The following is a 12,382-nucleotide window of genomic DNA, read 5'->3' as shown; positions in this document are numbered from 1 at the left end:
ACATATGCATTTGCTTATATACATGAGTGGAATATTCCTGGCAGTTTTCATCAGAAACAGGTTACTTGGTGAGCTTTAGGGAGGAACAATACAGAGCCAGGGCACAGAGAGGGAGTGGATCTTGCTATTCTCCATATTCTCTTTGTACCTTTTGAAACACTGGACCATATACATGTATTACTTTTTAAAAATTTTTTATTTTAATTTTTGTGGGTACATAGTAGGTGTATATAGTGCATTGTATTACTTTTTCATTAAAAAAAGAAAAAGCCTTAAGCATACACACACACATACACACTCACACTCAACACGACCGTGGTGAACTGGTAGGTTTAATCGACTCTGCCCTCGTGTGTGCTGCTTGCCCTGCTCTTTCTGTATGCTGCAGAAGCTCTGTCTGATTTAACTTCTTTTTCTGTGATGCTAACGTTTGGCACTTAGATAAGGGAAGTAATCTTTACTTCATGTATTCTGGTGGAAGGTTTAATAAAAAGCCTGTGAATTTTCCTTTGTCGGTGGTGATCCTCTAATAAAAGAAGCTATACACAAATCAGTGTCTTCATTCACCTAATTGTGGAAGGCATTTTGGCCTTTGGATTGGAATACCAACCCCCCACCTTCTTTAAGGCAGCTAATTACTGAGTTGTGTTTGACCTTTGAAAAAAGAAAATTTCCTTTAAGCAAGTGTTGATCCCATCTAGAAAATTCATTTTCTTTTGCTAACATGAATTCAAGAGGAAGATAAGAAATTCTGTAAGAATCTAAAGGCTTGTGCTTCATTTTCTTGTTTCTGAATTTTCTGGTTTCCTTTGCAGGCCCCTTTTGGATATGTGCCACGTTGGTCTTTGCCATAGCAATTAGTGGGAATCTTTCCAACTTCTTGATCCATCTGGGAGAGAAGACATACCATTATGTGCCCGAATTCCGAAAAGGTTGGTGAATAGCTTGACTCATTTGGAATGCTGTCAGTTTCTAGCTTTGAGTTCTTTTTACCCCCTGAGCTCCTAGGCCCCATCTCTAGGTGCTGTAGCCCTGCTTTTGTGTTTTAGGGTTCAATGTATCTACTCAAATGTGTAGATGAGCTTACCACCCATCTATATAAATCCACTTAATCTTTTTCTTCTTACAGTGATAAAATATATGTTACATAAAATTTACCATTTAAATGTGTAATTCAGTGGCATTAAATACATTCACAATGTTATGAGTCCACATAATCTTTGGGAAAGCTGTAAATCAAGGCCCAATAACAACTGCAATTTATTCCCCCTCCTTTTTTTGAGATAGTATCTCACTTCATTGTCTGGGCTGGAGTGCAGTGGCGCAATCACTGCTCACTGCAGCCTCCACCTCCCTAGGCTCAGGTAATCCTCCCACCTCAGCCTCCTGAGTAGCTGGGATCATAGACATGCAACACCATACCTGGTTAGTTTTTCCATTTTTTATAGAGACAGGTCTTCCTATGTTGCCCAGGCTGATCTCAAACTCTTGGGCTCAAGTGATTCTCCCGTCTTGGCCTCCCAAGGTGCTAGGTAGGATTACAGGTGTGAGCCACCACAGCTGGCCACAACTGGAATATATTCTAAGACAAGGGTACAAAATAAGTTAAAGGTGTGCGTGAAGGTCTCCTGTGTGGCATTATTTGTATTATCCACATTTTGGAGACGATGGAAACATTGTTTTAAGTTGTGATGGCTCAACTAGCTGGGGTCATCTGCAATTGCCAATCACAAAGCACCTAGAGCAATGTGGAAAATTCATAACTTATTCCAAACTGGTGCCTATTCTGTTAGCAACTTTGTTGAAGAGAAATCTGGGTTGGGCATGGTTGCCCATGCCTGTAATCCCAGCACTTTTGGAGGCCAAAGTGGGAGGATTGCTTGAGCTGAGGAGTTTGAGATCAGCCTGGGCAACATAGTGAGACCTTGTCTCTGAAACCCAAAGCTAAAAAAAAGTTACCGGGTATGGTGATGCATGCCTATACTCCCAGCTACTCAGGAGGCTGAGTTGTGAGGATCACTTGAGCCCAGAGATTGAGGCTGCAGTGAGCTGTGATTGTACCACTGCACTCCAGCCTGGGTGACAGAGCGAGTCACTGTCTCAAAAAAAAAAAAAAAGAAAAGAAAAAGAAAAAAGACACCTGGTGTGGTGGCTCACGCCTGCAATCCCAGCACTTTGGGAGGCCGAGGTGAGTGGATCACAAGGTCAGGAGTTCGAGACCACTCTGGCCAACATGGTGAAACCCCCTCTCTACTAAAAATACAAAAATTATCCGGGCACAGTGGCACGTGCCTGTAATCCCAGCTACTCAGAAGACTGAGGCAGGAGAATTGGTTGAACCCGGGAGGCGGAGGTTGCAGTTAGCCGAGATCACGCCACTGCACTCCAGCCTGGGCAACAGAGAGAGAGACTCTGTCTCAAAAAAAAAAAAAAAAAAAACAAAAGGGAGAGAGGTCTGTAAATGATCAAAGACTGGAAGGGAAAATGCAGAAATGAATGTGTCCAGGGATGGGCTTGTGAATGACATTCTTGTTTTAAAACGTCCTTTCTTGTGTCAGTATTGGTACTTAAAAGAAAAAGCAAAACAGCTTTTAGAGACCTACAGGTGACAGCTGCCCCCAAATGAGGAGGTTTGGCTTTGTCAGAGATTGACCTGTACCACTTTCTCAGTTCCCTGGCTCCCTCCCTGCCTGCTCTGCTGTCGGGGGGCTCTAAGTAGCCTGGATAAGAGCACTAGTTCTGGAACTAGACTGCTAGCTTCAGTTCCAGCTCCACCACTCACTAGTTTCTACTCTGTTGGGCAAGCTATTTCATCTGTCTTAGCCTCAGGTTCTTCGTTGGTGAAATGGAAATAATAATATTTCTGTTACAGGACTATTGTGAGAATAAAGAGTTAATACATATAAAAAGCTTAGAATAGTGGTTTGTACCAAAAAAAGTTCAATAAACATTACTTATTACTACACACACACACACACGCACACACACAAATATGTACACATATATTCAATCCCATTATTTATCCAGTAACCTTGGTTTGAATTTAACTCAATAAATATTAACCGGCTGGGCGCCGTGGCTCAAGCCCGTAATCCCAGCACTTTGGGAGGCCGAGACGGGCGGATCACGAGGTCGGGAGATCGAGACCATCCTGGCTAATACGGTGAAACCCCGTCTCTACTAAAAATACAAAAAAAAAACTAGCCGGGCGATGTGGCGGGCGCCTGTAGTCCCAGCCACTCGGGAGGCTGAGGCAGGAGAATGGCGTAAACCCGGGAGGCGGAGCTTGCAGTGAGCTGAGATCCGGCCACTGCACTCCAGCCCGGGCGACAGAGCGAGACTCCGTCTCAAAAAAAAAAAAAAAAAAAAAAAAATTTTAACCATGAGATAGAACCCTGCCTTCAACTAGTCCAATGTATGTGCATAGAAAGATATGTATTTGCCTGTATGTGTGTGTGTGTGTGTGTGTATGTGTGTGAGAGAGAGAGAGAGAGGTGAGAGAGAGAGAATGTATCCATGTATCCTTCCTTCTTTTCTTCCCCTCTACCTTCCATGCCCACTTTCCCTTCTTGTCCATCATGGAGTCAGACTTGGATTCAATCCCAACTCTATCAAATAACCTTGATTTGAGTTTAACTCAGTAAATATTAACCATGAGATGTAGATCTTGCCTTCAAGTAGTTCAGTGGTTAGAAAACTAGTGAATGACTATTGCTGTAAACAGTTTACAGCAATAGAGCAATAATATGTTTACAATGTAAACATATTAACCTCTATATCAGAGATAAGTGTAGGTATATTGACATAGAAGAAGGAGTGACCTACTTTGCCTGGGGATCTGGAAACTCAGGGGAGTCTTTATCTGTTCTTATCCTCTTTGGCTGGGCATCCCAGTATCAGGAAGTGTTGTGATGTATATACTGGTAAAGTGGTCATTGACCCTATCAATAAACATTTTTCCATTTCATGTAAAAAGTATGAGTCACGTCTGAGATGAGATCCTGCTTCTACCAACTTGTTAATTATGTGACCTTGACCAAACAACTTAGCTTCTCTGACCCGTTTTCCTCATCTCTAAAATGACGATATAGATTGTATGAAATAAATGTAGCTGCATATTAGTTAACAAAATAAACACTAATTCTTGACTGAGCATTTATTATCGATCAGTCACTCTTCTACTTAGAACAGTTCTTACCTGCTTTTATTCATTTAATTCTCCTATTAATCTTAGAAGGTAGTATATTATTTTTCTTCCCATTTTATAGATGAGGAAACTGAGACAGGAAGGCTAAGTAACTTACCCCCCAGAGTTACTTTTCCTAGGACTAGAACCCATGGAATCTGCATACAGAATCTGTGCCCTTGACCATTATTCTACATTGCCTCTCAAAAAAGCACCGAGTGTAATACCTGATGCCCAGTAGTTGATCAGTAAGTGATAGCTATAGCCATGGGAGTAATTCCCTCCTCTTCCCTTAGTTATCCAAGAAAAAGGCAGTATATCAGCAGAATTACATTTGGCCTAATGAGGCAATTCCCAGTGTGAAAAAACTGTTCTGGGAGCTCAAAAAGTTTTGGGCATTTATGTCTTAACCAGAGTCTAACTATAATTGTTAGGGGTGCCTTTGTTCTTGCCAAGATGCATTAGGTGAGTTACCTGCTGATTTCATGTAGAAAGGGCTGATGCCATGGTTTACCTATAACTTCATGACCCTCCACTCCAGAAGAGGGAAAGGAAATCCTCCAGGGCATGCTGCTACTAGAGGAAGAGGAGAGATGTACATGGATATGCAGAATGTTGCTGTTCTGAGGAGCCACTCAATAGCATTTTTTTTTTTAAGAGACAGAGTCTTGCTCTGTTGCCCCGGCTGGAGTACAGTGGTATGATCTCAGCTCACTGCAAGCTCTGCCTCCCAGGTTCACACCATGCTCCTGCCTCAGTCTCCCGAGTAGCTGGGACTACAGGCACCCGCCACCACGCCCAGCTAATTTTTGTATTTTTAGTAGAGACGGGGTTTCACTGTGTTAGCCAGGATGGTCTTGATCTCCTGACCTTGTGATCCGCCCGCCTCGGCCTCCCAAAGTGCTGGGATTATAGGCATGAGCCACCATGCCTGGCTCTATTCAATAGCATTTTTGCCACAGTGGCAGAATTATTTATTTAAGGAAGAAAGTAAAACTGGAGAATATTTCAAGCAGTTAATCAGTGAGCTACATCTCCCAATTTCAGAGACAGAGGAACTCTAGAGAGCATGCAGAGTGAGTTAATCTCTACCCAGGGCTTTTTGATACATTTGCTAAAGAAGTCAGTGTCAGCTCTTGTTATACCAAGGAAGAGAACGTGTTCTTCCAAGGGGATAGTCGGTTTTTATTTGATTGAAATATCTCCTATATATAAACATTTGCAGTGTGGCCCTCTGAAGTATTTCATTTGCATAGTTCAACTGTTTAATAATATTAGTTGTTAGTTATTAAATGAATTATAAAAACCATATGAGGGACTATTGTTCCTCACCACAAAGACGAATGGTAAAGGTTCATTAATTCAACAAACATTTCTAGAGTGCCTACTGTGTGTTAGGTATTGTGCCAAGCTCAGGGATTACAGACCAGTAAGACATGATGTCATGGTCCAGTGAAGTCAATTGACATGTTAGGATTTAAGTACAATAAGGTGTTGGAAGTGCTCTGATAGTCTATTAAGGCATAATGGAGATTGAAACTTGTATCCTGTCATCCTCAGTGTCCATAGCTGCTACCATCATCTATGCCTACGCCTGGCTGGTTCCTCTTGCACTCTGGGGTTTCCTCATGTGGAGAAACAGCAAAGTTATGAACATCGTCTCCTATTCATTTCTGGAGATTGTGTGTGTCTATGGATATTCCCTCTTCATTTATATCCCCACCGCAGTAAGTACCACACTTAGGGAGCAGATTCTGAGTGATGCCCTGTTCTTGGTGGAAACTTCAACCAAGAATTTGACCTAACATCATTCTTTCCAGTGCAACACTCATGTGCTCCTGAAAAATCTCCTTTGAATTTAGAAGTTCAGCATGAAAGGGGTCTGGGGAGCCAAATGCCTTCACTGGATCTTGGGCCCTTTGTTATGAAAGTCTATGCCTCAGTCTACATGCTGGTGGTGTTCCTCCAGCCTATACTGAAAAACCAGGGTGGCAGTGGGGGCCCAGCTGCCGATTGGCTCAGGGGCCTTTGTAAACATATGTGCCTGGAATGAACGAATGCCTCCCAAGACCTCCCCCCTCCTCCTTTTCTCTTCTTTCAGATACTGTGGATTATCCCCCAGAAAGCTGTTCGTTGGATTCTAGTCATGATTGCCCTGGGCATCTCAGGATCTGTCTTGTCAATGACATTTTGGCCAGCTGTTCGTGAGGATAACCGACGGGTGGCATTGGCCACAATTGTGACAATTGTGTTGCTTCATATGCTGCTTTCTGTGGGCTGCTTGGTATGGGTTCATTCCTATATTCTTTTGGTGTGTTTTATATCCAAATGCTAAAAGACCTCAAACTGTTAGACACAACAGTTCTTTTAAAATTGACTCCATGGGCTGGGCACATTGGCTTACGCCTGTAATCCCAATATTTTGGGAGGCCCAAGTGGGTGGATCTCTCGAGCTCAGGAGCTTAGGACCAGTCTGGGCAACATGGTGAAACCCCGTCTCTACTAAAAATACAAGAATTAGCTGGGCGTGGTGGCTTAAGCGATCCTCCCACCTCAGCCTTGCAAGTAGCTGGTACTTGGGAGGCTGAGGTGGGAGGATCGCTTGAGCCCAGGAGGTGGAGGTTGCAGGCAGCTGAGATCACACCACTGCACTCTGGCCTGGGTGACCGAGGGAGACCCTGTCTCCAAAAAAAAAAAAAAAAAAAATTGATTCTGTGAAATAAAATTTCATTTTAAGTAGACTCATCTACATGGGAAGTGGTGAAATTATGAGAATTTGGCTTTAGTCTTTGGTTTTGCCTAATTTCAGTAATCTGATCAGAATGTGGGGTCTGACCAGAGCAAATAGAGATGGATGAGTGTCTATATACATTTGTTCCTCAGTATTGGGGTTGTGGGGGTGTGGTTGGTTCCAGGACCCTCTATGAATACCAAAGCATGGATGCTCAAGTTCCCTATATCAAAATGGTGTACACACTTCCTCCTATGTGCTTTACATCATTTCCAGATTACTCATAATACCTAGTACAATGTAAATGTTATGTAAATAGTTATTATATTGTTTTTTTGAATATGTGTTATTTTTATTGTCATATTGGGTTTTTTTACTTATATATTTTTAAAAAATATTTTTCATCATGGTTGGTTGAGCCTGAGGATGCCGAGCCTGTGGGTGTGGAGGGCTGACTATATAGGGTTAGGGAGCTGGGGTGGGGGATTCTGTTTTTGGATGCCTTTGCTGATTTTCTGCACATACCTAGAAAGATTTTTGAAATTTAAAGTTTTATTTAAATGTAGAAAGTTTAAAGTTTAAATTTAAAAGTGGAAATTAAGTTTTAAATTTGAAGGTAGAAAGCTTGAAAATGAAGTCAGATATGGGAAAGTGGAGTTACTTTTAAGGTGAACAACATTTAAATAGTGTTTGGGTTCATATGTAGATGTCTTTTTAGGGAGAGCATGTGCTTTTGAGTCAGATAAGCACAGATTGAAGACCAGCTCTGTCACTTATTGGCTGTGTGAACTTGGAGATGTTATTGTTCCTCTCTGAATCTCAATTTCTTAATCTGTGACATGGGTATATTTCCTGCCACAAGATTGTTCTGAGAGCCAAATAAAATGATATCTATAAAGCACTTAACATGGAACTTGTCCTATAAATGCCCATAAATTGGGTCCCTTTCCTTTGATCCTAAGGAGACATGGTTCTGTGTCTTCTGTATGCATTGTACACAAAATTTGCTGTCCACGGCCTTAACAAGCCCTGTTGCAGGTTTTGAAAAAAAAAATCCGAGTCCAAGAATGTTAAGGTCCCTAATGAAGGAAAGGACATGGCCATGGAAGGTGTCTTATAGCACTTAGAAAATTGTCCACATGGCAGGTTTCCAAACCCTTGGTCATGTTTTGCAATTTTAGGAGTAAATGTTTCTTTGGCATCATTTGATCTTTAACATTTTTGTGTAGATAACCTGTCTCATTAAATGCATCAATGAGATCCCAATGCTTTATCATTAAACAAGTTTCATAAAAAGTGCCAAGTTGTGAAACACAAACCTAGTTTACATGCACTTTACATGTGCGTAAGCTTTAAACCCTTGAGGCGGGCCTGTTGGTTTGACTCATGGCAGAATGACACTATTCATTTCTGGCACTTGGAATCTCTGAGTTGATCACTTAAAATGCTGCAGTGATTCTTCTGGAACTTTTCTGTCTGCTGAAGAACATCCTTTTCATTGTGACCAACTCTCACTGGCATCTCTTGTCCCTCACTGGCATCTCCCGTCTCTCTTCTGAAGTTCTTCCGCTCATGTACATGGCTGAGAAGTTGGTGAGGAGAAGGAGGCAGGAGAGGAAGCATTGCCTTTCTCATTTCTCTAAGGAATAGGAGCAGGGCAGGTTGAGCAGTGGAGCAGGGAGGTATTATGGTTATTATTAAGAACCCATTTCAGGCCAAGCTTGGTGGCTCACACCCATAATCCCGGCACTTTGGGAGGAAGTCGCAGGCAGATTGCTTGAGCTCAGGAGTTTGAGACTAGCCTGGGCAACATGGTTAAACCCTGTCTTTACCAAAAATATAAAAAAATCAGCCAGGTATGGTGGCATGTGCTTGTAGTCTCAGCTACCAGGGAGGCTGAGGTGTGAGAATCGCTTGAGCCCAGGAGGTGGAGGTTGCAGTGAACTGAGATTGCGCCACTGCACCCCAGCCTGGGTGACAGAGCGAGACTTCATCTCAAAAAAAACCAAAAAACAAAAAAAGAACCCATTTCATCTAGTACCTATGGCAGGACCTTTTACCTCCTGTGCCTATTGTTCCGTTTCGGGGCAGAAGGCGCTGAACCCAGGATTTACCTGCCCATCTCGCTGCTCAGGAACTTTCTGAAAGAGAGTATAATTCTGAAGCAGGGAGTGCCCTGGACTGAGAGGTGCTCAGCGCTGCAAACATAGGCAACAGACTTGCTTCTCAGAACCTTGGTTTCCTCATCTGTGAAAGGGATTGTTGTTTTCATGGGGTTTTGTGAGATGCCGTGAGCTGGCTGTGAAAGCCCTCCACATACTGTGAAGTGTTCCTCAGATGCAAAGTCATTAAAGGAGCCTGTGTTGTCAGACGCGGCCAGGGCCAGTATGCTGCTTATTCCTCCACAGCACCCAAGTGAGAGTGGTCCAAGGTCCCACAACTAGTACTGGGGCCAAAGCTGAAGTCTCCCACTCTTAATGACAATGCCCTTCCTTGATGCCTCTCACTGACATCTTCTCATCTCTCCTGAACTTTTTACCCATTACACACCTGGATGAGAAAGCAGTGGAGATGAAGAGGCAGGAGAAGAGGCCGTTCAGTCTGTAAGGGACTCAGAGGAGCAGCACGGGTTGGACTGTGGAGCAGGGAGGTCCTTGTGGGGTGCAGGGCCTCTTCCTGGAGCGGAAGGCACAGTTTTCTCCTTCTGGAGGAAGGGAACCATCCTGTGGTCAGGTGTCTAGCCAGGGGCCCACCATGCCTGGGTTTTGTTCTCCACAGTGACCAGCCCCTCCTTTTTCTTCTGGAGGCGTTGTTTACTGCAGAATGACTGAGCCAGAAGTTAGGAAACTTGGGTTCCAGTCCCAGCTCCACTACCGCCTGCTTGGGTGATTTCCCTTCTCTGGATTCCTGCCCTCACTTAGAAACGGGCCAATCGTGCATGCCATGGCAACGTCTTTACTGTTGCAAGGATTGAATGATATATGCAGCATGGAAAATATGATGAGTCATGTAAATGGAAGACATTATTGTTAAGGCAGAGGGAGGAACTGGCAGGGGAGTTATTTGAGCTGAGGGGTACCGGCTGAACCAGACAGCTTGGCTTGCGCACTCTCCCCTGGGGAACACAGATTGGTGTTTTCGCCTTAGTGCAGTGAAGCATATAACAGCCCCACACCTGCCAGGGGCCCCTCGGTGATTGCACATGTAAATGATGTCTAAGTTATACCAGAACACATCTGGCAGGGATGACTAAGGAAGCACCTAGAGGCTGCACCCCTGGTGTATGTTGGGAGATGTACAAGCCTAAGTTTGAGGTGGTTACTGCCGGCTTTTACAGGGAACTGTGCCCTGCCCCTACTCACAGAGAGCCTGCTGATTCAGCTTCGAGGTCTCCATGGTGCCTAGATCTGGACTGGACATAGACTAGGCAACAAATCGCAGGAAGTGGTGGAGAATTAGAAGAGCACAGACTATGGAGATGGACTCAACTGGATTGAAATCCTAGCTCAGACACATAGTTGTCTAGCCTTGGGAAAATTCCATCTGTTTGAGTCTCAGCTTTCTCATCTTTAAAAGGGATAAAATGGCCTGTTATAGCATTTTTTGAGCAGATTAATGATCAAGTATGTGTCTGGTGCACAGCAGGCATTCCCCAAATGATGGCTGTGATTATTATTAAGCATTTGTGGAATTAATGAATCATAGAATTCAAGATTGTTCAAGGAATGGTCCTAAGAGATCATCTTTTCTTTTTCCAGTCAGGGTTTCCCTCTGTCACCCAGGCTGGAGTGCAGCAGTGTGATCTAGGCTCACTGCAACCTCCGCCTCCTGGGCTCAAGCAATTCTTGTCCCTCAGCCTCCTGAGTAGCTGGGATGACAGGCATGCGCCACCACGCCTGGCTAATTTTTGTATTTTTAGTAGAGGTGGGCTTTTGCCATGTTGGCCGTGCTGGTCTTGAACTCCTGGCCTCAAATGATCCACCTTCCTTGGCCCCCCAAAATGCTGGGATTACAGGTGTGAGCCACCACATCCAGCTGAGATCTTATTTATTTGCCTGCCTGCCTGCCTGCCTGCCTTCCTGCCTTCCTTCCTTCCTTCCTTCCTTCCTTCCTTCCTTCCTTCCTTCCTTCCGTCCGTCCGTCCTTCCTTCTGTCCTTCCTTCCTTCCTTCTTTCCTTCCTTCCTTCCTTCCCTGCCTTCTCTCTCTTTCTCTCCCTCTCTCTCTTTCTCTCTTTCCCTCTCTCTTTCCACCACACCCAATCTCTCTCTCTCTCTCTCTCTGGAGCCACCACGCCCAGCCCCAAGATCATCTTTTCTAATCCTTAAATTTTATAGATCAGAAAGCTGAGGCTGAAGTGGGTGGAGCAACTTGTCCAAAGTCACAGTGTGAGCTAATAGCAGAGCCAGGTGTAGAACCTGGGCGTCTTTGCTCATTCTGTCTTACAAGGGTGTCCTGCGGTAACCTGGAAGAAAGACTTTGTTCCTGCATCCTGGGGGCCTGTGGCACAGTGCACCTGTGGGAGAACTGGAGGAGCCCAGCACTAGCACTGCGGCCCTATCCCCCACTTAAGTTAGGGACTCTTCTTTTCTTGCCTCAGAAAACAGCTGCTGGAAGGGTTCCTAGGGAGGAAGCTTCTTAAAAGTAATAGAGTTACCCTGGGAATGGGGCAAACTAGAGGGAATCTGCAGAGAAAGGCATCATCTGGAAACTTCAGAAAGTTAACACGGAATAGCAACAGATAGGGTAGAGCTCCAGCATGTTGTGTTGGTGCCCCCTTCTGGCTGATAGAGAGCAGAGCTGGTGAAAGATGGTTGTTGGCTTTCTAACAGTGTACCTTCCTAAGGGCACTGACCCCAAGGTGGTGTCATGAATATTCAGTGGGCCTTGATATAGTAACAAATTCACCTTTCCTTTGAACAACCAGTATTCAAGGGTAGTGAGATTGGTATTTTCCTGGGCTCAAGTTAGGCTTCGCTCAAGTTAGGCTTCTCTAGACCTTGAGATGGGTGGAAAGATTCTCCTTATGTCTTCCCTCCTCTACCTCCGTCTGACTTTTGACAGCTAAGTTGTAGATGGTAAGCACTTAGCAAACCTTTCGTTTCCCAGCTGAAAAATTTTTAGGGAAAGCATGCCTAGCACTTTCTTTTCAAGGTCTTTGCAGAAAGCCAACTAACTAGTTTAGCAGCAAGCTAATGTAGTTCAGTTCATTCGGTATTGATTGGTTACCTAGTATGCCAGGCCCTGTGCAGGGGTGCTGGTGACACAAAGATGAAGAAGGATACAGCCTTTGCCCTGGAGGAAAGATTGTATAATGTAGTGATTAAGAGCTTGTGCTTTGGAGTCAGACAGACCTAGCTTTGAGTTCTGGCTTCACCACTCATTAGCCATGTTTACCTGATCAAATGACAGTCTCTCTGAGTCTTAGTTTCTTTATCTATCTAATGAGGATAATCCTAACAACCTC

At 44.1% G+C, this 12,382-nt stretch overlaps 2 protein-coding genes across 5 annotated transcripts in view; one reads left to right on the top strand and one right to left on the bottom strand.

The window, feature by feature from the left end:
• Nucleotides 1-12,382, bottom strand: part of MRPL37 (mitochondrial ribosomal protein L37) — a 911,410-nt gene that overhangs the window by 352,356 nt on the left and 546,672 nt on the right. The window lies entirely within an intron of this gene.
• Nucleotides 1-12,382, top strand: part of YIPF1 (Yip1 domain family member 1) — a 39,951-nt gene that overhangs the window by 18,276 nt on the left and 9,293 nt on the right. For all 4 annotated transcript variants that reach the window (XR_007728691.1, XR_007728689.1, XM_050803499.1 and 1 more), the window contains 3 exons: nucleotides 816-932; nucleotides 5,747-5,913; nucleotides 6,288-6,470. Coding sequence is in view for 2 of the 4 variants with exons in the window: in XM_050803499.1 (XP_050659456.1) it covers nucleotides 816-932; nucleotides 5,747-5,913; nucleotides 6,288-6,470 (467 nt within the window). In the remaining 2 variants the exon portion in view is untranslated. The remainder of the gene's footprint in view (nucleotides 1-815; nucleotides 933-5,746; nucleotides 5,914-6,287; nucleotides 6,471-12,382) is intronic.

Source organism: Macaca thibetana, chromosome 1, assembly GCF_024542745.1.
Source record: "Macaca thibetana thibetana isolate TM-01 chromosome 1, ASM2454274v1, whole genome shotgun sequence".
Classification (NCBI taxonomy): domain Eukaryota; kingdom Metazoa; phylum Chordata; class Mammalia; order Primates; family Cercopithecidae; genus Macaca; species Macaca thibetana.
The sequence above is the reverse complement of the archived record's forward strand: the minus strand, read 5'-3'. Positions and strand labels throughout refer to the sequence as shown.